This window comes from Heloderma suspectum, chromosome 2 (assembly GCF_057233095.1).
Source record: "Heloderma suspectum isolate Gila_16-S chromosome 2, 16-S_ref, whole genome shotgun sequence".
Lineage (NCBI taxonomy): Eukaryota > Metazoa > Chordata > Lepidosauria > Squamata > Helodermatidae > Heloderma > Heloderma suspectum.
In genome coordinates this window covers 48,664,608-48,691,098 of record NC_139459.1, presented here as the reverse complement: position 1 = coordinate 48,691,098, position 26,491 = coordinate 48,664,608, and the positions used below count along the sequence as shown (strand labels likewise).

Below are 26,491 nucleotides of genomic sequence, written 5' to 3'. Positions count from 1 at the left end.
GCTGCAGAAAAGTAAATAACAGCAGTACTAATCACACAGAAGCAGTGAACATGGCAACTTAAAAAAATTTCCTAGGCAAAAATAGGCAGGGCCCTTTCTCCAAGAAGCTGACAATCTAAAACAGACAAAAGGGAAACCAACAGAGTGTAGGAAAAGATAAATGTGGGTAAATGCAGCCGCTACATGTATTTAAAACTTGGTTATAACTAGAACTGAGGATTAAGGGGATAAGCCAAAGCCGCCATATAAAAAGTGGGTTTTGAGGAGGAATTTGAAGGAAGAGATACACAAGTTCCACAGGAAGGAGCTGAATGCATAGGCCATAGCAAAGGAGAATGGGCAGAGTTGTGATAAAGAACAAGAGACCTTTAGACAGCTTAGGATGGTCAAGTTGAAGGAGCAGGTCACAGGCAGAGTGGGGGATATGAGGTAGATATCCAGAAATCAAGTCAGGGCCAGAAATATCAGAACAAAGATAACTGTTTTGGCAGTTGGCCTCTGTACACCACCACACTGAAGTTGAAAGGAAACACACCCAGATGGGAGCAAAGTCAGGACTTTCAGCTGTAATTCAAGGGGGTTGGCAAAAGTGAGGCACTAACCATTCAGTAAGTACAGCTAGGGGCATACACCCCCCTCCCATCGTTGGTGGCTCATAAGTAATGGAACGAATGGCTGACAAGCAGCTGCATGGCCAGGTGTGGCCTGTTTCCTGGGTACCCCATGACCAATCAAGCAGATAAAAGGCCTGGAGGTGGTTCTGAGTGTTACATTTGCATTTAGTAGCTGTTCACCGGAACTCCCAACATGAGGTCCAAAGAGGTGTCCATGAGAGTGAAGGAGGCCATCATTAGGCTGAGGAAACAACATAAACCCATCAGAGAGACAGCAAAAACAGTGGGAGTGGCCAATACAACAGTTTGGAACATCCTGAAAAAGAAGGCATTAACTGGCAAGCTCAGCAACAGCAAAAGGCCTAGCAGACCATGGAAGACAACTAAAGTGGATGACTGCAGAATTCTGCTCATGGTGAAGAGGAACCCTTTCACAACATCTAGCCAGGTCAAGAACGCTCTTGAGGAGGTAGGCATGTCATTGTCAACATCTACAGTCAAGAGACGGCTTTATGAATGTAAATACAGAGGCTTCACAACAAGGTGCAAACCACTGGTAATGCTCAAGAACAGACCGGCCAGATTAGCCTTTGCCAGCAAACACCTAAAAAAGCCTGCCCAGTTCTGGAATAAGATTCTTTGGACTGATGAAACCAAGATTAACTTGAACCAGAATGATGGGAAGAGAAAAGTGTGGAGAAGGAAAGGAACAGCTCATGATCCAAAGCATACCACATCATCTGTCAAACATGGTGGAGGCAGTGTTATGGCATGGACATGTATGGCTGCCTATGGAATCGGGTCACTGGTGTTTATTGATGACCTGACTGCTGATAAAAGCAGCAGGATGAATTCTGAAGTGTATAGGGCTATACTTTCTGCTCAGATTCAGCTGAATGCTGCCAAACTGATAGGTCGCCGCTTCATATTACAGATGGATAATGATCCAAAACATATAGCAACAGCTACCCAAGAGTTTTTCAAGGCAAAGAAGTGGGATGTTTTTCAATGGCCAAGCCAGTCACCTGATCTCAACCCAACAGAGCATGCTTTTCACTTACTGAAGACAAGAATGAAGGCAGAAAGACCCACAAACAAGCAGCAGCTGAAGGCAGCTGTAGTAAAGGCCTGGCAAAGCCTTCTTGAGAGAGGAAACTCAGCATTTGGGCACGTCCATGGGTTCCAGACTTCAGGCAGTCATTGACTGCAAAGGATTTTCATCCCAGTATTAAAGGCGATCCTTAAGTTTGAAATGATGTTGGTTTGTTCCATTACTTATGAGCCACCAACGATGGGGGTGTATGTATGCCACTAGCTGTACTTCCTGAATGGGTAGCGTCCCACTTTTGTCAAACCCCTTGAATTACAGCTGAAAGTCCTGACTCCACTCCCATCTGGGTGTGTTTCCTTTCAACTTCAATGTGGTGGTGTACAGAGGCCAACTGCCAAAAGAGTTATCCTTGTTCCGATATTTCTGGCCCTGACTGTATATTACTGGGTGTTAGCATATCAGTGGTTTTGAAGTGAGATTACTCAAGGAGTGTGCAGATTGGAGAGAGGGTGGAGGAGAACAGACAAGAGAGAAAGTGGATGAGCAATCTGACAGGTAAAAACAGAGTTGTGGAATCCAGAAATAAATGACAACCAACTGGTGTCAAAGGCAGCAGATAGGTCAAGGTTGGTAGGGCAGAGTAGAAACCTCTGATCTTACTGACAGTAGCTTAAGTGGCGAGCAAAGGGCAGAAGACAGATTGTAGGGGTGGGGATGGGGAATAAGACAGCCTCTATTCTGCTTTGTATCTCCATGTTGCTGTTCTATATTGCCTTCCTAGCTCCCTCATCTTTAATCTCAGACTTTGATTCCTGGCTAGCCTTCTGCCTTTCTAGTAATGCCCCTCTGCTCCTTGGTGATTTCAACATTCATGTTGATAATCCCTCTGATCCAGCTTCCTTCCTGTGTCCTCTTGGTTTACTTTTGGACTAACCACATGTTGTTGGCTCCCACATGTTGTTCCATGTCTGATCTCTTTGCAGTGGAATTCCCTCAGTCTGTTTACAAGAGCGTAATAAGAGCCCCGCTGAATCACACTAGAGGCCTTTTTAGTTCAGCATTCTGTTCACACAGTAGCCAACAAGCTGCCTATGGAAGCCTGCAAATAGGATATGTGTGCAATAGCACCCTCCTGCTCATGTTCCCCAGTAACTGGAGGTAATATATAGCCACCATAGATCCCCTTTTAAAAGTATCTAACACCCTTTTTCATTGCTCAGAGAACCTGGGTTATTGGGCAGTTTAAAGCTGCAAAAAAAAAAAAAAAAAAAAGCCATCCAAGTTGATGGCCATCATTACATCTTGTGGTAGTGAAATACTTCCTTTTATCTGCCCTGAATCTCCCACCATTCAGTTTCATGGGATGATTCTGGGAGAATGGTCAATTCTTATAATGGAGGGATGTAAACTGTGGGGTCCCACAAGGATCTGTATTGGGACTTTTGCTTTTTAACTTGTTCATAAATGATCTGGAATTAGGAGCAAGCAGTGAGGTAGCGAAGTTTGCCAATTAGACCTAATTATTTAGATTGTGAAAGGCTCCAAAAGATCTCTCCAAACTAGGAGAATGGGCATTAAAACAGCAAATGTGGTTCAATGTAAACAAGTGTAAAGTGATGCACATTGGGGCAAAAAATTCATCTTCAGGTGAACCCACAGTCAACCCACTGTGCAGCGGCTGTGAAAAAAGGCAAATTCCATATTAGGTATAATTAGAAACGGAACTGAAAATAAAACTGGAAAGGAATAGAAAAAGAAAAAGGAAGAGGCAATAGAATGTGAGGCAATAGAATGTGGTGCAATTCTATTCTGTAGCCCAGACTTGATATCAGAAAAGCCAGTGCAAAACCAAAGAAGACATGGAAATACTGGCTAACAACCAAAAAAAACAAAGCACCTAGCTGAAGGCCAGATTCAAGGAGCTGAGGAAGACAGATCCTTGGTTTTATTTTTGATGCCGGTGAGAAATGATCCTCACCAAAGACCCCTGAGCAAACTTAGCAGTCATGGAATAAAAGGAGAGCTCCTCTTATGGATCAATAACTGGCTAAAGAACAGAAAGGAGAGAGTAAGAATAAATGGTAAATTTTCCCAATGGAGGGATGTAAATAGTGGGGTCCCACAGGGATCTGTATTGCGGCCAATGCTTTTCAACTTGTTCATAAATGATCTGGAATTAGGAGTGAGCAGAGAAGTGGCCAAGTTTGCTGATGATACCAAATTATTTAGGATGGTTAAAACTAAAAAGGATTGTGAGGAGCTCCAAAAGGCTCTCTCCAAACTGGGAGAATGGGCATCTGAATGGCAAATGCGGTTCAATGAAGGGAAGTGTAAAATGATGCCCACTGGGGCAAAAAATCCAAACTTCAAGTATAAGCTGATGGGAACTAAGCTAGCAGTGACTGACCTAGACAGAGATTTTGGGGTTGTGGTGGACCGCTTGATGAAGATGTCAACCCACTGTGTGGCTGCTGTGAAAAAAAGGCAAATTCTATATTAGGTATAATTAGAAACGGAATTGAAAATAAAACTGCCAAGTTCATACTGCCCTTATACAAATCTATGGTGCAACCACACCTAGAATACTGTGTACAGTTCTGGTCACCACACCTAAAAAAGGTTATTGTTGAGTTGGAAAAATTGCAGAAAGAGCAACTAAAATGATCAAGAGGCTGGAACAACTCTCCTATAAGGAAAGGTTACAGCAGCTGGGATGGACTAGCTCAGAAAAAAGTTGAGTAAGTGGGGGACATGATTATTGGAGAAAGAATAGGGAGACATTTTTCTCCCTCTCCCATAATACTAGAACTTGGGGTCATCCCATGAAGGTGATTGGTGGGAGGTTCAGGACAGATAGAAGGAAGTATTATTTCATACAGTGCATAGTTAAACTATGGAATTCACTTCCACAAGAGGCAGTGATGGCCACCAATTTGGATGGCTTTAAAGGGGCACTGGACAAATTCATGAAGGATAAGGCTATTGATGGCTACTAGTCCTGATGGCTCTATACTACCTCTAGTAATAGAGGCCTACATAACCCTATGTACACCAGTTGCAGGGAAACATGGGGGTGTTGTTGCACTCATGTCCTGCTTGTGAGTTTTCCGCTGACAGCTGTTCAGCCACTGTGTGAACAGAATGCTGGACTAGATGGACCCTTGGTCTGATCCAGCATGGCTCTTCTCATGTCCTTATGAATAAGTATGATACACATGATCTTAAGCAGGAATGGAATAAGAAACTGGATTGTCCCATTTTGCCCGACCAATGGATCGTCCTCAGAGCAAGGCATTGTGCCTAGCTGGTGGTGATGGGAACCCCTTGTGGTGGTGGGGGTGTACATGCAATTCATTGCCTGGGGCGAGGGACTCACTCTACCTCATGAGAGAGCCAGGTCTGCTCCTGTCTGCTCTGTGGGCTGCAGTTACAACCCTCCACTCATCCCTAGTATCAACTCTTAACATGTTTGTCCTGCTCTCCTAAAGTTCCTCAGGGATCTGTTCTTGGCCTTCTGGTCTTCTCTCATTCTCTCCCTCCTGTCCCTGAATGACCTCATTATATTCCATGGCTTTCAGTACCAACTGTATGCAAATGACACGCAGTTTTATCTCCGGGCCCTGAATGATCCCAGCATGATATGGGGCGGAAAGCTTTCCATGGAAAAGTTCCAGTGCTTTATTTTTCATAAGTTCCTTAGTAAAAATGAATATATGCCAATTGTAAATATAATGTTAGGCAAATTTGGCACTTTCAAAATTGTAATTAATGTTTTTCAGGTGATTACCCCTAGCAAGTATGTGAGAGAATACATATGACTCAGAGTGAAATGGAACTAATAAGTAGTGACAGCAAAAATGAAGGTGCCCCCACAACCCTTAGGGCACAATCCTATGCATGTTAAGAAAAAAGTTCTACAAGTCACAGTATTTCCCAGCCAGTCCTGCTGGCTGGGGAATGCTGGGAGATGTAGGATATTTTTTCCCCCTGTCTAAACATGCATAGGACTGCAGCCTTAATGGAAGAGAGTTGAACTCTGTTGAAATTGATGTGTGGTTGTCAGCCTATCATGCACAGTTCTTTGGGGTGCTTAAATTAATTAGTGTGTTAACAGTTTTCGGTATCTTGGGTTTTTTTTTCTTAAGTGTAAACAATGTCAGGGAAGTACATGCTATTTTCTTTAAATTTTTACAGGTATTCCAATTTTTAAAATATACATAATATAACGTTTAAATCACATTAAGTGTCCTTTATTCCACACACACCCAATATTTCAGGTCAAGTACTTGTGGTATATTGGGACAAAAATTAACATGGGGTACTTGTTTATTGTTTACTAAATACAGGTAAAATAAACATGCCAAATTTGACCACTCTAGAGCAGGGGTGGGCAGTTTGTAGCCCTCCAGATGTTTTGGCCTATGCCTCCCATCAGCTCTAGTCAGTATAGCCAATGGTGAGGGATAATGGGAGTTGAAGCCAAAACATTTGGAGGGCCACAAGTTGCCCATCTCTGCTCTAGGGCATCAGAATGTTCTCCCATGCAAACTGAAAATTTTTCCATGCTAATGACACTATGCAAATTAACCTAATTGGCATTGGAAAATAAGCTAGAAAACCCACATTACTGGGCCCCCTGACTCAAATCCCATGTCTCCAGCTGCCTCTCTGATATTTCTGCTTGTCATCTCAAACTTAAGTTTGTCCAGGACTAAACTTCTCATTTTTCCTCCAAACCCCTCTTCTCCCCAAACACTTTTCCTTATCCATTAACAATTTTACTATCTACCCTTCTGGACAGGCACATAGCCTTAGCTCTCCTTCATTCCCTATATTCAGTCCATACCCACTTGTGTCACTTTTCCCTTACAAAAACTAGGCATAAACTCTGGCCTGTACCCTGGTCATCTCTTGCATATGCGATTATAGTCTTCTTTATGTTCTTCTATTATCTCCCTTGGTCCCTTCATGTCTATCCAGCACTCTCTGCTGCCCAAACCGTTCACATCTCTCATCATGTGATACCTCTCTTTAAATCCCTATACTATCTTCCTGTCCACTCTCAGATCCGGTGTAACCTTATCTTCAAAGCTCAACACTGCACAAGGCTAATGTTTTGAATTTCAAGGCTACATGCACTTGAAGTTTCTCCTGGCCCTGTGGAGATGCACCTGCAACAGTCTTACAAGGCCAGATGAGAAGAAGCTTCTCAAGCAAACAGACTGAATGCATCTGCAGAATAGCATATGGCCTCTAACACACATCACAGAAAAATGCCTTTAGGTTTATTTTAAGATACTGCTTCTAGGAAGCCACTTCACTTACAAATACTAACTGAATTTTCTGTGTGTGTGTGCGCGCGCGCATACACACACACTTTAGTGTAGGAGCACATGAATCTGCCCCCATCTGCAAAAAATTATACCTGTTCCATTTAGATAACATGACTAGACACTACCCTAGATTACAGAACTAGATACCTTGCATACAAAGAACAGAATTACATGCTACAAACAATAGCAGCCACAAGATGGCGGCAATAAGAATATGAACATACTGCTTGAGGTTACTATTGGTCAAAGTCCAACAGTAACCTTTATCCTTCTTCTATTACATACAGTTATTCTGCATTTAAAATGTTTTCAAGGCAGCCTAATTTTAAATTATTAGAGGTTCAAAAATGTCTGGCTTTAGCTAAAGATCCTGTACTGTTCCAGGTTGCTTAAACTAAGAACTTGAGAATCACAACACAGTCAAGGTAAGGTTTTTGTTTAAAGACTTTCGGCCTAGTTATTTCAGAGTAAAACCTACATACAAGATGGACTTGAGGGTTCACTGATAACACTTAAATGTTTTTCTTAAAGGCCAATGACACTGTACCTAAACAATGACTAATAAATTTCTTGTGTGGCTAGAGGGGGGGCCGGCGGGAGGGATGGTGTAGCATACTGGCTTAAATGTTGGGAAAGGGCTGGGGAGATCCAGGTTCAAATCCCCACTGAGGCATGAAGCCCACTGGGTGAACTTGGGCCAGTCACTCTCTTTCAGCTTAATCTAACTCATACGATAAAATGAGGGCGGGGAAGAATCATGAATGCTGCCTTGAGCTCCTTGGAAGAAAGGCAGGATATATAATAAATTGAATATAGTAAGAGGTCTTCATAATATCTGATCCTGTAACTACACTGTGTAGGTGTTATCCAGGCACAGAAACCTGCATCATGAGAATCTCAGCTTTCTTTATATTAAACTAGTTTCCAAAAAGAATTAAAGCTATGGATATGCTAGAAAGCTGAACTGCCTGGCAAAATTGAAGATGCTAGAGATTTCTACAGGCTTCTATGCCCTCCACAGCTCTTTGTCCCAATCTATGGTAAGAAAACAGAAATAGCCACAGCAAATGTTTTTATCGATTTGTAGTTTTATCTAATCTATTATTATGCGTTTTTGTTGTATACTGCTTTGGGAACTTTCAGTAGAAGAGCAACCAATAAAACGAAATAAAATACTTAATTTGTATAGTTATGCCAGGTACAGGGTTTAGCTTTTCTAAGAGCAGCTTTCAGACGTCAATGCAGAATTTAAAAAGAAAAGAGCAGATAGTTTTAACACACAGCCCTGAATACAATATTTCTGGAAAGTTACCTGCCTCAACCTTTGGGCTGTCAGGGGCAAATGGGAGAGACCGGACACGCTGCTTACAGCACACCCACCACTTCTGTTTTTACTCGGCGATCTAGGAGTGGTTCCATCATAGGTTGTTCAGCATGTTGTCCAAATCCAGACCACAAGGGTGTTCAGGAGCTAAGCAACCCAGCCATTAACCCATGGTTTGTTGTTGGGTTAACGGCTGGGTTGTTTAGCCCCTGAACACCCTTGCAGTCTGGGTTTGGACAACATGCTCAACAACCTATGATGGAGCCACTCCTAGATCGCTGAGTAAAAACAGAAGTAGCAGGCACACCGCAGGCAGTGCATACACTCTCTCCTGAACGACAGCCCATGGGTTGTTTAACCTATGGGCTATCATGTTGTGTAAACTAAGTATCTCATTGGATCAACTCATTCAACACAGCTAAGATTTTAGCCAGCTGATACTGAAATACAATAACAAAGACACATGTCAACATCAGTTAGGAAACCAAAAGAGTGTGAGAGAGAGAGAGAGAGAGAGAGAGAGTGTGTGTGTGTGTGTGTGTGTGTGTGTGTGGTGGGGGGAGAGGCTTATCCCCTTCCCCAATGCAAACCACCCACCCAATGCCTTTTCTCCCTATGGGGTTCAAAACACCTATTTGAGAGGGCAAATGAAAGCTGACAGGGAGGAGCAATTTAGAGTAGGGACAACCTCCAGCCCTGCTGCTTCTCTGTATTAAATACTCATCTCCCAAAGCAGCTTTGAAAAAAAATAATTTAAAAGGTGTGGAGACTGATGCATGCATTTGCATGTAACATGTAGTTTGTGCTACAGGAGACATGACCAAGAACATGACCAAGAACATAACCACGGGGCCAACTGAAAAACACTTTAACTAACACAAAGGGCAAACACTAGTAGTAAAGCACCGACCCTATTATTCCCCTCCCCCATAACTTATTGATATAGACAAGTAAAAGGGGGCTCTATATATTAATTTGTATGAATGGAGTGGATATAGTGTATTTCTAGTAGTAAAGATTCACAAACAAACCAGTGGAACAAAAACTGAAAATCCTTCATCTGACTTCACCATTTTTCTGTGGTTTTTCATATTAGGGAACAAATCCTGATATTCTTCCCAGTCTAAGGACCACCAGTTCCCACATGCAAGTTGTCTGCCTAGATTCTCCATACAGTATTTAGTGTGTGTTTGTGTGTGTGTGTGTGTGCGCGCGTGTGTCGGTCATGTGAAAAAACTTTAGTATTAACAGGGCTGTATACAGATACAACTCCCAGTAGCCATTTCTACATTGCTTTCTAGCTGCTTCGCTCCTGGAAATGGCTGCTGTTCACTGCCAGCTATACAGCCAAGTACACATTTATTTCCAATAGAGGATATTTTTCCAATATGGGAAAAATAAAGTAGTTAGCTTACATGCATAAACTGGCCCTACAGCAATGCAGTCCGATCAGCTGGCTATGCCAGCTGTATGGAGAAATCATGCAAGAGCCACCTTATGGCTCTCTAGTCCTACCTTGCCTTCTCATTACCAAGTTTGTTTATTTATTTCAGCTGCAGTCTACAGCAGCCTTCCCCAACCTGGTGCCCTCCAGATATGCTGGACTGCCACTCTCATTGTTTTTCAGTCCCAACAGTATCACAGTACAGTATTTGCAGTACAGTCTCACATATACATATGGATGGTTGTGTCACAAAGTATGAATGTAATGTGTGTTGTTGATAAGAATTCATTGTATTTCATAGGAGTGCTATTCATAATAATCGGTGTATGCCAACTGTGATGAGAAACGCCAGGTTGGATGAATCAGAGGTCGGAATTAAGATTGCCGGGAGAATTATCAACAACCTCCGATATGCAGACGATACCACCCTAATGGCAGAAAGCGAAGAGGATCTAAAGAGCCTCTTGTTGAGGGTGAAAGAGGAGAGTGCAAAAGCTGGTTTGAAACTCAACAGTAAAAAAACTAAGATCATGGCATCTGGCCCTATCACTTCCTGGCATATGGAAGGGGAAGAAATGGAAGCAGTGACAGATTTTACTTTCTTGGGCTCCAAGATCACCGCAGACGGTGACTGTAGCCATGAAATTAAAAGACGCTTGCTCCTTGGGAGGAAAGCTATGGCAAACCTAGACAGCATAGTAAGAAGCAGAGACATCACATTGCCGACAAAGGCCCGTCTAATCAAAGCTATGGTTTTCCCAGTAGTAATGTATGGCTCTGAGAGCTGGACTATAAGGAAGGCTGAGAGCCGAAGAATTGATGCTTTCGAACTGTGGTGCTGGAGAAGACTCTTGCGAGTCCCCTGGACTGCAAGGAGGTCAAATCAGTCCATCCTAAAGGAAATCAACCCTGAGTACTCATTGGAAGGACAGATACTGAAGCTGAAGCTCAAATATTTTGGCCACCTAATGAGAAGAGAAAACTCTCTGGAAAAGACCCTGATGCTGGGAAAGACTGAAGGCAAAAGGAGAAGGGGACGGCAGAGGATGAGATGGCTAGATAGCATCACCGATGCAATGAATATGAACTTGAGCACGCTCCGGGAGAGAGTGCAGGACAGGAAGGCCTGGCGTGCTATGGTCCATGGGGTCACGAAGAGTCGGACACGACTGAACGACTGAACAACAACAACAATTAGCTATGTATGCCATAAGTTAGCTTTAAGTAGAAAAATGTGAATTGGGGCAAAAAAGCTTGCCACAAGTAGGGTGGTTAATTCCTGGAAGTAAAAAAGCTTATTACCTCATGAGGAGATAAACCTTCAGAAGGGTGCTTCTACAGTCACCAGTAAACCTGGCTACATTAAGGAGAGGTCCTCCTGAGGTCATAAGCTATGACTAAGTCCAAAAGTCACGATGCACAGATGTTTGTTTAAGATAAAAGAATTAGAGCCATAATTAGGGCTAGATAGTAGAACTAAGAGGAGAAATATGGCCAGGTCCCAAACTTAGGATGAGGTCATCAACATAGAGGTTTTAAAAGGCAAGGGTTTGATCTCTTTGGGAGATCTCCTGGGAGAATGAGAAGCCTACCAAACATGATTACCTAAGCGCTGCCAACCATGCTTGCCAGATAGGTAACTATAAGATCTTAATGATGACTGCTTTGTTGGTTGAGAGGAAAATAACTTTAATTTTACCAAGACATATGCTAGCCACTATTTCTATTATGCTACTAATCATCCTAATTGCATTACATATAGCAATGTGTTTTGCTTGTTTTATCATTTCAAAAATGTGTTATTCTCAAATGCTGTTGGAGCAATAAATATATATTGTGTGGTACTACTTTGTGTTATTCAGCTTGAGGGGTATTTCAGGGACCATAACCCATTACTTTTTGAAGCCCAGAACACTCAGCTGGGATACATACATCTGTTGCTAAGTGGGATCTGTCCATACAGCCACTGTTTTCTCTCTTGGTCAAGTGAGTCACAGACGTACCTGTTCAAGTAAGAGAAATCAACTAGTCGGATGGAGCAGGAATAGGTCATCTGTCTCAGTTGGCTGGGGCACTTTGCAGGAAACTCTTCAATTGCAGTGTCAACAGCTGTGACACAGCTCCATCCCTATAGCAGTAACAGTCTGTTAAAAAGTTTCCCATCAAGAGGCCAGCCTATTGATTGCCTGAGGGCACAATCCTGTGGCCACTAGACAGCAGCTAGACAGTCATAGGATTGGTTGGTTCCCAGAGAACTGCCTCCCCACTCCTTCCCCACTGCCTTGCAGGCGGCGTCGATCATCCCTGCACTTCACGCTCCTAAGAGAAGCACACAGCGGGGGCAAAGGGGGCGTTCCCAGGGGCAGGGAGGGGTGGGGAGTTCATAAGTGCTGGTACAACACTTTCTATGTGTCGTCTGGCCTCCCCACCCCACGCTCCAATGTCCTGCGGCTAGATAGTCGAAATTGTCCATCTAGCCGCAAATGCAGGTCGGCTGGAGCACGGAGGAAAGGATCCCCTCCATGCTCCTCCTGTCGTGCATTGGATAGACAGTCACCCTCAAGTTTGGAGGTGGCAATCTATCCACATAGGATAGCTCCCTAAATGGATTATATTTCTAGCCCATTCTAGGCAGATTACGTGATATATAAAAGAACAGTATGCAGCTACTAAAAACAAAAATTAGCTGAGAAATACAATAAAGAAAATATAAAAGTAGTCTTTCCAGCACTCTATGGGCAAATCTAACCTATGAAGTCTAGAATTTAAAGTACCTGGGAGAAAAGGAACATCTTCACCTGAAGCTGAAAAGTTAACAGTGTGAATACTATGCATGCCTTCTTGGGGAGATCATTCCATAAACAGGGCACTACAATTGAGAAGGCCCTCTCTCATAGACACCTGCCTAACTTCCTTTGATGAAGGAAAGGAGGAGGGCTCTGAAGGTGACTTAAGGGTCCAGGCAGGTATACATAGGAGGAGACATTCCTTTACATACTCTAACCTCGAAAGAACAGTCGTGCCAGATGCAGGCGATTTTACCTTCGAAGTGACTTGCTAATTTGTAACAGCAAGCCATCAAGGGAATAATCAATTGCCTTTCAGGGTCTGATCATAATAAACCTTTCACCACCCAGAACAGCTCTGCTGGACAACTCTGTGAAGACGCAATGGAGGCGGAAATATGAGACCGAGTGCACTGTCCACACAATCTAGTGTCTTCCAAATGATGCAACTCCCAGGATTGCCTGTTGACTCATGGAAGTGCTTCAAGTGGCCCTTGCAGACTGTATTTTACACTTCAACATCCAGCTTGGACAGCACTGGATGACACTTGCTCATGATGTCTGCAACACTGACATTTATTGCTGAACACTATACTTCACTGGAACAGAAGAGCCTACAGCATCAGTTAGCATAGGCATTGGCCAGAATCCAAAATAGCTCCTTTAGGCATGCTCAAGCCTTGAGCGCGCCGAGTGGACTTCTTTTGTGTTTGTTTTCATTTTTTCCCTTCAAACAGCACAAATCTATGCTGTATCCCTAACTGCTTTATAGACTACTGAGCATCAAAAGTGCTTTGATGTGAGCACTGGGCAAAGTGGTGCTGTTCATCACACCTACACACACCTATTTGTTGGGCATGCAAAATCAGTTTGTTTATTTTACAGCATTTAAGCAGCCAACTTAGCAATTAAAAACTGCCCATGATGAGAGACAGAAATGTAAAGTATTAAACAAAATAACAATAATTGCATGCTGTGACAAGATCACAATGCTTGCCATATGGAGTTTATATTAATGTTTATATGTGTTTGCTGTGTTAAATAGAACCCAGGTAAATTAGGGTTAACTTAAACTTAACCTAAAAGGCAGGAGTAGACAGTTGGTTAGGTAGGGTTTGGAGATAGGGGGGATAGAAATAGGAGTTAGAAGAGGTACAGTAAGCAGGGTAAGACCAAGGACTGAGTGTTTAATTATAAAATATGACATCTAATTGAATGACATAAACTATGACATTTAATTTGTTTGTTTTTAAATTATAAAATCCCACATCTTGTTCATCTTTCTGCACTACCAATAGTGTTCACATTTCCTGGGTACTTCTCCTGGTTGGGTAAAGGGAACCAAATAGGCATATTGGGTGTCTCTTTTACCTGGTGAATTCAGGGGCTGAAGCTTGTGGGACAGTGAGGACAACTGTCCCAAAGCGGAGGCAGACGGACCTGAGGCAGGGTTACATGACACATGCTTGTTTGGATTCTGTCTTTGTACAATATAACTGCATTTTTTCTAATTTCAAGAGTCTGCTTTTTGTAGAAAGAGCACAAGGAAAATGTACAAGGTGAAAGAAGTCAAAACAAATGGCTCTATATCTAATTTTCAGACAGACGAACCGTATCTTGTTATTTCATTCCATATCTACCTCACTTTTCATCCCGGGGGAATGTTGAACTTCTGAACCAATGTCTGGAGGCGATTTGGGGATGGATTAGGGCAAACAAGCTGAAGCTTAATCCAGATAAAATGGAGGTACTGCAGGTGGAAAACTGCTGCTGTCTTAGACTTGGTTGTACTCCCCTTGAAGGACCAAGTTTGCAGTATGGGAGTTCTCCTGGGCTCGGCATCAACAGAGGAAGCTTAGGTGGCAGTGGTGACCAGGACTGCTTGTTACCAGCTTGGGCTGGAATACCAACTGCATCTTCAGAGGTCTTGCCTCAGTTACCCATGCACTAACGACATCCAGGCTGGCCTACTGTAACGCACTCTACATGGTGTAGAAAGCTTGGAAACATCAAGTGGTGTGAAGTGTGGCCACCTGGGTACAGATGGGTGCCAGCACTCAGAACATGTGACACCTATATTGTATGAGATTATGGGCCCAATTTAAGATGCTGGTAGTGACTTTTAAGGGGCCGTGGTGGCTTAGTGGTTAAGACGCTGAACTGCAGACCGGAAGGTTGGCAGGACAGCAGTTCGAGACCCGAGTGCTGCGTGACGGAGTGAGCTCCCGTCTTCAGTCCCAGCTTCTGCCAACCTAGCAGTTCAAAAGCAAGAAATTGCAAGTAGATAAATAGGTACCGCTTCGGCGGGGAAGGTAACAGCGTTCTGTGCACCTCGGTGTTCAGTCATGCTGGCCACATGACCACAGAAGCGTCTTCGGACAGCGCTGGCTCTTCGGCTTAGAAATGGAGATGAGCACCACACCCTAGAATCGGACACGACTGGTTGGGGACACCTTTACCTTTAGTGACTTTTAAAGCCCTAAACAGTTTGGGACTGGGTTACTTAAAGAACTGTCTTTACCCATATCAGCCTGCCCACATGCTGAATCTGCTTCTGAGCCCAGGTGTGTGTGCCTGCCTGTGACAGCAATCAGGCTATTGGGCACAAGGCAGAGGGCTTTTTTCACAGTGGCCCCACATTTGTGGAACTTTATTCTAATTGGGATTCAACAGGCTCCATCATTACAGGCCTTTAAGAGAATGGACTGATCCATCCTTGCCAGGGTTATGTTATACCCAAGGAAGCAGGTTTGTAGTCTGTTTTTCCCCCCCTCAACCCTGCTTTCCTACCGATTTCTAGGTGGGAGCCATAGAGCTTTTTACCGTGAGCCAACTACATCCCCTTATTAAATCAAGATTTGTCTCTGGTAAACCTTAAGTAAACTCTCTTTAGGCTACTGCAATGAGCTCTATTATATTGGACTGTCTTTGAAAACTTTTCAGAAATTGCAGCAAACTCCCACTTCTTATGAGCAGGATGTAGAAAGCATAACACCACAATCTTGGTTCGCCTACATGCAATACCTGTTCACTTCCGAGCACAATTCAAAGTCTTGTTTCATCTTTGAAAGCCCTAAATGGTATGGGACCTGCATACCTAAGGGAGAGCCTACTTCCATATGTTTCTCCACATTCCCTGAGATCAGCTTTGAGGTCCTGTTCTGTGTCCTGCATTTTACATGGTGCAATTTTCAAGGAGAAGCAATTTTCAATGAGAAATAAGGAAAGAAGGCAATGCATGCAGCATAAACACAAGGGAGAAATAAGTTATCAGGATAGGCTAAGCTTTATTAGAAGCCTGTGTGTTTTGGGAAAATAACTTTCCTTCTTCAGGGGCAATCTGAATACAAAAGCATATGTATTCAGATTACCACCGAATGGGGAAAGTAATTTTTCAAAAAACGTTGGGCTCTAAAGAAATTTGACACTTTTGGAGAGTGTTTTCCCCTTTCAAGCTGCAAGATATAGAATATGGGTTTTGTCAGTAGCACCCACTTCATAGAATGCTCTCCCACAGGAGATTTATCTGGTATGTTCTTTATCATCCTTTAGCCAGACGATGGAAACATGAAGATGTTTACTGGAAAGTTAGTTCCTTCTTTAACTTCACAATAGCATTTGAAAAATATACTGCTGGTCTTTTATGCTATCACAACAGCATCAGATGAGTCATTCAGATCCAAATCAGAAGATTAAATTTTAAGAACAATGTTCCTTTAAGCTGATTATAAATCTTTCCTTTACCTTTAATCACCACACAAGAGGAAAAGCAAGTGAAACAAAAACCCTAGATCATAGTTGTTTAAGGGTACGATCCTATGGCAATGTCTGTAAGCCTCTGAGCTCAGAGGCTTACAGGCACCCTATGCAGAGTGGGAGGAGCAGCAGAGGCAATCTTCACCTCCACACCCCTCTCACTCTGCATTCTGGCTAGACAAGTTTTTTCACCTGTCTAGCTGGGTCACATCGGAGCAGGAGGGAAAGACGTTGAGGAAGCCTTGGGATACATCGTATCTGAACTTCTCGAGTCCCCTCTCCTCCCCACCAACATGCCCCCCTTACACCCTCTCCTTTGAAACCGTGGAGATGCAGCTGGCTGCGAGGGGGAGGGGAGCGCAGATTCCTGGATCTGTGGTTGGGGTGCTGTCTCTGACCTCAGATCTAGGAATCCAAATTATCCTATGGCCTCCCAGACTCTGTCTAGGGGCCATGGGATTGCTCCTTTAGTTTAAGAAAACCTCTGACATGAGATGCAGCCATTCTCTCAAGATCAACCCAATTGCACCTTTTAGAATTGACCTTTTTATGAGCACTGCAAATCTCGGCTTTATCCTAGTACTACCTACTGTAATAATCAACTTTAACTTTTATCAGCATATGATATTTTACTTAAGTTGCTTTAATCTCCACTTGCTGGAGATAATAGCTGTTGCTTATTTTCTGCATTGCCATACACTGATTCCAGACATCCCCAGCCTCTCATTATTCCTTGGAATTTCTACAGCAGTTGTCAAGTGCTTACACAACTTATTGTGTAAGACAATAAGTTGTGTCTTACACAATCTTTATTTCATTCATTCATATTACTTATTCCGATATCACAGGTTATAGTAATACAATTTCTAGTGCTTGAGCACACCAGCATCTGTTTTCAGCCACAGATATCTCACTGAAGTTGTTAAGCAGCCCCTGGAGGCTTATTCATAACCATGCACCATTATTAATTGCTAAGGAACAGAAGCCATACCTTGTGCTGTTCAATTGCATCTATCCATTGTTGTCTGTGATCTGGATCCTGAGCCCGTAGGTACCAAACACTATCATTTACGCTAATATCAAATCTGCACTCATCAAAATCATGGGGCTGTGGAAGAAAAAAAGGAAGATAATTAGGACAATTTAAACATGAAGGAGATGAACTATGACAAGGTAGTCAATTCCAGTTAGGAGGGTTTTTAAAAAAGTAAACCAGAAACTATTACTTATATCCAACATAGGGCTTTTGGTAGCTTTTCATTCGAAGGGTTGACCAAGTCCACAACTGCTTAGCTTCAGCAAAGCTGCAACCTCTGATACTTCCAGAACATTCACTGGCCCCAAATCATATTAATCCCAATTTCCCAATCCAAATTCCAAAAATGGTATGCAGGAAATACCAAATATACACTGGTTATAATCCTAAATCTAGGCAACAGATTTAATGGTAAATTGCTAGGGACAAGTGGGAGTGAATGCACTGCCTCTGGTGTGCTCCTCAGTTCTGCTTTCTGTAAACAGCCTGTGATTGGCCCATTCGTGGGTTGTGAGTGTGACGTGTGAATACAGAGCGCTCGGTTGTTTAGGGGATAAACAACCCAGTGGTTAACCCATGCTTTGTTGTTACGTTTGTTGTTAGGTTAACCCCAAACAACCCAGTGCTCCAGGTTCGCATGTCATACTCACAACCTACAAAGGAGCTGATTGCAGGTTGTTTAAAGAAAGGTGGGGGCTTGAGGAGGACGAAGGGCTGCTGGAGAAGACTCTCACGAGTCCCCTGGACTGCAAGGAGGTCAAATCAGTCCATCCTAAAGGTAATCAACCCTGAGTGCTCCTTGGAAGGACAGATACTGAAGCTGAAGCTCAAATATTTTGGCCACCTAATGCGAAGAGAAAACTCTCTGGAAAAGACCCTGATGCTGGGAAAGACTGAAGGCAAAAGGAGAAGGGGACGGCAGAGGATGAGATGGCTAGATAGCATCACCGATGCAATGAATATGAACTTGAGCACACTCCAGGAGAGAGCGCAGGACAGGAAGGCCTGGCGTGCTATGGTCCATGGGGTCACGAAGAGTCGGACACGACTGAACAACCGAACAACAACAGCCATGTCAAATTCTCCTCATCCCTTTTCCTGCAATTTTTCTTTCAATTTCATTAATAATTTAAATTCCATTGATATCAATTAATCTACTCTAAGCATGACTGGGTCTGGATCCCACACAATGCATTTGGTAGAGGTGTTGATTCAGTTTAGAGATTAACTATAGGGCAACATGCTTATATTCAGACTTAATGGGTTACACCCAATTAGCCCCTCCCACTGACAGAACATCTTGTCAGCAGAAGAGGATGATTTCCCCTCCCACCTGCAACCCTCCTCACACCCTTAATATCCACTTCAGAGGGTTGAGAGATCCTACAGAGGAGATTTTTGGAGGGGGTAGGGCAAAGTCTCATTGCACTCCACTGATGCAATGTTGGATTTTACCCAATATTCAATTATTCTTGAAGAGAAAGCTAGTATTTACAATCAAAATATAAACATCCAATTTAATTTTTAAAATCCAACTTACATCTTTTAAAACCTGATTTTCATCTAGCCTGTTGCACCCTAGCTCTCATCTAGGGCATCCTCTAACATGGGTTCCTCCTCACATCAGGAAGCCCAAACACACTGATCCCATAATCAATACTTCCCATAACTTGCTGGTGCATGCACCATAGCTTCCTTGTTCACTAGAAGTTTATTCTAAGTACTTTATACCACCTTTCAGTCAGTTGCTACTGAATAATTAAAGCCACAAGGAGAATACAGTGTGAGTGCCTGAAAAAGACAATACATAGTCTTAGTGCTCAATCTGTTCACTGCTTGCTGGTTTTTGAGTCAAGTTTACCAACTGAAGGCTCAGTGTCTTTATCCTACCCAAGGGATACATAATTGCACTGTTTTTTGCCTAGCTGTCCTGACACTTCTGATACTGTATTCTTTGGAAGTTGGTAGCTTAGCATGGTGGCTTACCAGTGCTGTGGGGAAAGAATTCTGCCGGAAAGATTAATCACTAACTTCTTGTTGAGTCAGCAAGAAAAACAGTAGGCATACTGTCAGAGTTTTACTTCATATTCAAATGTAATAACGGCTGTTCTCCAGAGGATATTTCACAGGCCCCTGCACATGGTTCTTTAACTTTACTCTTCTACCTGCAAGATCGTTCCCAAAGAGAGATTAAAAAAAAACCCACCCAGAAACATTTTTAGAGACTAGAAATCCTAGACGTGACAGATTACTCAGAAAGGCCTATAAAACTGTTGTGTACACATCAATTAGTAAAAATGGAGGGTACAAATTTAGTCAAGACTAGGAGAGTAAAATATTAAGCTAAAATACGATTTTATTACTGGATTTTACACTGTTATTCCTCTCATATATTTAAAGGTGGAGAGAGAAGCCCTAGGGCTGAAGTACTTGCTGTTGGTTCTGAGTCCATTCACATGACCCAAACCACTTACTACCATTCTTCTCATATGTAAAATGCTGGCCTTGACCAGCCAGGAATTTAAGTTGTTGGTTTTTGTTTTTCAAAATAATGGGTTGGATTCGGCTAAGACTCTCATGGAAGGAATGACTCCTTCCATCAGCGGGATTATTATGTTGTTATTTTTTATATTTATATCCTGCCTTCTTTTTCTTCAGTAAGGAACCCAAGGCGGCATACATAATCCTCCTCCTCTCCATTTTATCCTCACAACAACAACCCCGTGAGGTAGGTTGGACTGAGAGTCTGTGACTGGCCCAAAGTCACCCAATGAGCTTCCATGGCCAAGTAGGGACTGGAACCCAAATCTCCCAACTCCCAGTCCAACACTCTAGCCACTACACCACACTGGCTCTCATCAGGGATGCTTTTGATCCAGTACAGCTTTTCTCCTGAATGGAGAAGGGGATGTTTGCCTACATCTTCTGAAAATCTACTCCTTCGGAACTGTGGGGAGATGGCAGTCAGAGCTGCAGAGCAAGGGGGGAAACAGTGAAGATCACCTCCCCCCTCTTTCTGCCAGTGGAAGCATTCTGAGTGGGACTCAGCTTGGGGATGGTCCCGCCAACAGAACAAAACTCTGGATACAACCCACTAATTTTATGTACAGTGGGATATATGGATCTTTGGTTGGCAGAAATACTACAGGGAAGTACAACAGATCCCGTTATCCCCATGTAAGTGAAACAGCAAGCCACAACACACATCTTAGATCTCTCAAAGGGATGATCGGGGAAGTGATGGGGAAATCCTAATATAGAAAGGGAAAACAGTCAATCTGTATAAATACAATACAAAACTCAGTCACCACTACTCATCTACCATGATCAAAGGACAGCTGCTCAAACCTTACACTCACAAAAGGAAGCACAATGGCATATGTTGCTACTGCAAAGTACTAGTCTTAATCATGTTAGTACAAATTCAGCAAGCCATAACTTATTCGATGTAGAGCTGAAAGGATGGACAAAAAGTTCAATACTTCCACAGTATTTTGATGTTTAGTATTCTTGTAATAAGACTTAAGAAAACCCAGTGAGTTGAAAATTAATTATAAACCTGAAGACAAAGTAGTAACATTAAAAAAAATTGTGCTGAAACCAGGCAAAGAGGCATGGCCCTTTTCAACCTTGTACAGCAAAAAATGTACACAACAGTATTAATTTCCTCCTTGGGCTGAGTTCCAACATGGCTCCAATACAGTTGGGTGAACTTAGAAAGGCACTGCTAACCTTGGCTTGAAATCGAAGTATCGGTTTTGCTCCTTGGACTTCCACATCCAGAACTGTTTTGGCTGGTAACACTACCCTTGCCCAACCTGGTGTCCCCCAGATGCGTTAACACTGAATTCCCATCATTTTAGGTTATTATAGCTGTTTTTTCAATTCCTATGCTGTTTACTGTTTTTCATTATATTGTATTTTAAATATTTATTTTAAATATTTGAATTGTATTTTATATTTCTACATGTTCTATGAAATTTTAGTATTTTAACTGTTTGTAATCCGCCCAGAGAGCATTCATTATTGGGAGAATTAGAAATGTAATAAATAAAATAAAATAATAAATAATTCTCAGCCAGCATCCATGGTGACTGGAAATGATGGGAAATGCAGTCCAACACATCTGGAAGACACCAGGTTGGGAAAGGCTGAACTAATCTTTCATCTTTAATACAGATTTAGGGTGATTTTCCAGATCAATTCTTTTGTACCACCGTTAAACCTTACTAATATAACTAATACATAAATATTGCACTTTTAGAATAGGGCCAAAATCAATGGCCAAATTATTTTAACTGCACCTAGTTTCTTTAGTCTTTCTTTTTTTAATTCTCTCTTTCACACACACACACACACATTTTCATTTCTGCTAATATTCTCCATTGTTTCAACACATACTGCAGGAATGAAGGCTAAATCAAGTGTTATGCAAGTGGATTTCTACTCACACAATGGGAGTTTCCTTCGCCCCCTCTGCAGCCACTCCACATCCCCCAAACCTGCTTCAGAAGGTCCTCCACACCTCTGGAGCAGCTTTAGAGGGCACTCAGGGGGGAGGAGAAATTTGCTTGGACACAAATTAATACAAATTAATCCAAAGATAAAAAATAAGGTATGAACTAGACTAAATATCCCCCTCCCTTTTTCACAGGATATATACAGCTCATTGGAAAGAGGTGGGTAAAGTTCCATTGCCATTAGTTTCAGTTTATTACAACTGGTTGCTCTGTGTCATTAAGCTGTTTATTTGTTATATTTATATCCTGCCTTTCTTCAATAGAAAGGAAGGTGGCATATATTGAGGTTCCCAGGAGGTGTTCCATCCAAGAACCGATGAGACAAAAACCTGCTTAGTTACAAGCAGATTGTGGCATCGCTTAACTTCAGATCATAATCCTGTCCCTCTTATAACCACATAGTTGCATGTAAAACGAAGATGGGCAAAAGGAGTGGCATTCCTAACTACATTTGCTAATTAGCTATCTTTCCATTCTTGATGATCTACATACTTCTGCAGTAAAGTCTGACACAAGCTATTGCTCTGCCACTGTTTCATCACTTTTGTTATAGATTTTAGTTTGCTCATTAGAATAACTTTATTTTTTCATCCAAACGCATAGGTCAGGGTTCCAGAGAAGTGTTTGTGTAAACAGGGGCAGGGGGTTGCCAGTTTTCCTTTTCAGCAGCAACCGTTGTGCCTTGTGGAATGCTGTTCTGGAGGATTCCCTGAGTATGGGTAGGAAGGAGTCAGCTGAAAAGCCCCTGTGCATGTGAGAAACGCAATCCAAATATTCTTTGGGTCACAGCCACTTATTTTTTTAAGTGTGACATCCAAGGGACTGGCTATGAATAAGGAAGTCCCTGGTTCAAATCTTGTCTCTGCCATGAACTACTTGTTGTTTATTTGGTCAGTCGCTTCCAACTCTTCGTGACTTCATGGACCAGCCCATGTCAGAGCTTCCTGTCGGCCGTCGCCACCCCCAGCTCCCCCAAGGTCGAGTCCGTCACCTCCAGAATATCATCCATCCGTCTTGCCCTTGGTTGGCCCCTCTTCCTTTTGCCTTCCACTTTCCCTAGCATCAGCATCTTCTCCAGGGTATCCTGTCTTCTCATGATGTGGCCAAAGTACTTCAGTTTTGCCTTTAATATCATTCCCTCAAGTGAGCAGTCTGGCTTTATTTCCTGGAGTACGGACTGGTTTGATCTTCTTGCAGTCCAAGGCACTCTTAGAATTTTCCTCCAGCACCACAGTTCAAAAGCATCTATCTTCCTTCGCTCAGCCTTCCTTATGGTCCAGCTCTCGCAGCCATAGGTTACTACGGGGACACGAACTACTAGGTGGGCTTAAAAAAAGCTACCCTCTCAGCCTCAGTCACTTCATTTGATAATACTGACTTACCTTATAGAGTCGTAAATCCCTACAACTAGACAGTGCATGTAAAGCATTTTTAACACTTGAAAGCGCTATGCAAATGTTAAGTATTATTGTAGCTTTTATGCTTGCCCCCTCTATTCCAATACATTTTAGATACCTTCCCATTCACCTCACCTTACATCTTCTGGTGCACTTTCCCACTGAAACGATTACGCATGTATTGTAAAAGCCGCACTTTGATTTTTCTATTCTACTGTCACCAAATGACTTTTCCACCATTTTTTTTAAAAAAAATCTATTTGAGTAACAAAAACTTTATAAGGCAACATTTAGCAGACACAGATTTATATTTGAATGCTTTCCATTAAGATGTTATTAAACTGTCAAAACAATCTACTGGAGGGAACCATTTTTGGCTGCGTTACAATGGCAAGCATGCTGCTGACACTTCTTTGCTTATAATACTTTGGTTTTACCCTACCCCCACCCCAAAATCACTGAACTAAATATGTTGAAGAATGTTTTTACATTTCATTTATAAGACCAAGTGAAGTCTTAAAGCTCTATTTAAAACAGTGGTGTCAAACTCAGTCTTCCACAATCTTGCTCGCTGTGGTTGCTGGTGACTGAGCTTTCTTCTCAGCCTAGAAGGGGAGGTGGTAGTAGGGAGACATCCTGGTGCAGCAATCCCTGCCCCCTCTCCAGCTCTAAGATTGGGAGGAAGATTGGGAGTGGTTGGAATGCCCTGGTCATGCAGGGTCAAACCAGCAAGAGGAGTGGGACTTCCTTGGCTGGAGTGCTTTGGCGAAACAAAAGCCAGATGAAAATCCACTGTGAGGAAAAGAAAGGCAGGGTACCTATGGCTGCCGTTCGACTAAGCAGCTCGGAGCACACACCAGCCAGATAAACAACCTCCATATTTCCCCATCCCAAAGGAAACAAGGAAGACTGCAGGGGAGGGAGGAGAAGAGTCCTGTGCTTAGCCAAGGCACCCAAATTGGCAAGGATAAGGGGAGGTGACCACAGTTTCTGGCCTGGTGACCCAGGGCAATAAAAAAGTCAGGACTCCTGGTCAAACTGAAATGGCTTGGAGACTCCCCACCCCCCATGCAACATGGGCCACACTCAGAACTTTATCTGAGTAAAAGTTTTAATGAAAGAAGAGAGTAATGCTCAGTTTTAAAGATGTCCCTCACCACTCAATCATAGTATTATACATATTGTGGGGGCTGGGATCACTGCACAACTCCACATATTGCATACTCAAATTCCTGTACATGGATCAGTCCTTAGTTCCTTCGCCTAAGCATCTACCACTTGCTCACAACTCCAGCATCTAAACTGTGTCACTGCTTAACATTCAAAATCCTCTCACATTCAAAATGGCTGCTGCTCCCACCCTCCAGACTAAACATTCCTATCACCCAAATCTTATTTTCCATTGACCAAATGCCACCAACATTCATTCCACACCTATCCCCTTGGCTGCAAATGCAGTCAACCTGCAAATTCCACATTCCATAATATCTGCGCTATTAAATTAAATGGAATGGGGAAAGGCTGATATTGAGACATGAACTAGCAACCAGCACTTTTACCCTACTAAGGGCAAAGTCTCCTAGTCCTTAAGTTGGTTAAATATTTTGTGTGGCAAGCCACATTTGGGCTACCAAAAAAACCTGCTCATGCTTCTAAGCCTTAAGTAGCAGCTCTAAAATAAAGTACAGGCCCAGTCCAGATCTATACTGCAGTGCTGGGGTCTCCAATGTGGGGCCCACAGACAATGCCAGGCTCCCTGCCCCTCCTGATTTTTTTTTTTAAACTGGGAGGCTAGCATACTGCAAAGTGAAGTGCTGTCATCCAGGATCATCTTTATTTGGGTTCAAAAGACTGGTTTTCTTTTGGAGCTCTGACCCCACCTCTGTAACATCTTGGACAAATTACTTTTCTTTAAGCCTCACCAGTTTAGTCTCACTCCCACTCTCGCCCATTCGTTCCCTCCCATACCATACACTTGCACGCCCCCATCCATTTTCTCTCTCTCTCTCTCTCCCCCCCTCTCTCCAATTCTAAGAATGTCTCTGAGCTCCAATGTGTAGCCCAGAGGCATTAATTGGAAATGAAGATGGCACCAACTGGAGGCCCTCACTTGGCTTTGAAGCAAACCCAGCTGCCGTTAAGAAAACCTGTTAATCTTTTAAAAAAATTGATAGGGACAGGGCACCTTGGCAGGCACCAACAGAGGTTCTGGGGGTGCAGTGGTGCCTGTGGGCTCCACATTGCCTACTCATGTATTAGTGAGTTTAGAATTACTAAAACTCAGGCTATATTTTTTCTTTAAAAACTTTCAAAGCAATTGTTTCACAGATAAAATATGCAGAATGGGAAAATTCTACAGAGCAGGCAAACCTGTGCCTTTGCTGTAAAGAGATGTGCAATACAACATGTAATGTGTTTATACAGAGATTTTACTGCTTCCCCCTACATTTCCTCTCAGCTTTCGTCATGACTCCCAAACAGTAGTTGCTAAGACTTCTCTGAATAATCTAGAAAAAATCAGGTCATGGAAAGGAGATCAGAAACCGTCATTTGTTCACAACTAAGTATTTATAATGCCTCAAAAGAGGTGTTTGTGCATGCTAGTTTACAAAATTCTATCAGTAGGGTAATTTCATATTAGCTTTGTAAGATGTTTCCAAGTTATGGGAATGGCTGTGTATTTACATATTAGCCTAAGAACATGCTGTGAAGGGATCCCATTTAAAAAATGCAGCATGGCCTAAATCCAATAAAGAGCTAGCCATGGTTAAGCCCATTGAAACCAACTGGTTTCAGCATGCCTCTGTGTGTTGGATTTAATCTTCTGTACTTAACAAACCCACTTCAACAGCAGAAACAAACTCTATTATTTCATTACGTGACTATGTTACAATACATGTAACAATACTTGGCTATCTAAAAACACAAAGGTGCAATCCAGAAGGATTGTAAACTGTAGGTTAAGATCCATAAAAGGCTGCCTTTCAGGTTAACAAGCCAGGGGTTGTTCCATCATGCAAACTGAGGCACTGTCAGAAAATGGGATAGCCTGCCTATCAATCCGAGCTCTTCACAAATCAATTTTAACCTAAAAGATTGTTGAAACTACATTTCCTTCATATCTGTACAGTTTACTTATGGCAATACTGTTTTCTTAATTTCTAACCCTGTGCTACAACAACTTTGTCACCCAACATCCTGAATGATGAGCCAGATCAGTATAAATTGAT

General features: G+C 42.6%; 2 protein-coding genes across 4 annotated transcripts in view; one reads left to right on the top strand and one right to left on the bottom strand.

Moving 5' to 3' along the window:
• Positions 1-26,491, bottom strand: part of CERT1 (ceramide transporter 1) — a 130,170-nt gene that overhangs the window by 75,730 nt on the left and 27,949 nt on the right. For 2 of the 3 annotated variants that reach the window (XM_084833451.1, XM_084833452.1), the window contains exon 3: positions 17,300-17,416. In XM_084833451.1, the coding sequence (XP_084689577.1) occupies positions 17,300-17,416 (117 nt within the window). Of the gene's footprint in view, positions 1-11,698; positions 11,770-17,299; positions 17,417-26,491 lie in introns of all 3 variants that reach the window. The other variant, XM_084833453.1, reaches the window with a different exon arrangement.
• POLK (DNA polymerase kappa) overlaps positions 11,381-26,491 on the top strand; it is a 107,084-nt gene continuing 91,973 nt past the window's right edge. Inside the window, exon 1 of the mRNA XM_084833444.1 lies at positions 11,381-11,402. The gene's annotated coding sequence lies outside the window, so the exon portion shown is untranslated. The remainder of the gene's footprint in view (positions 11,403-26,491) is intronic.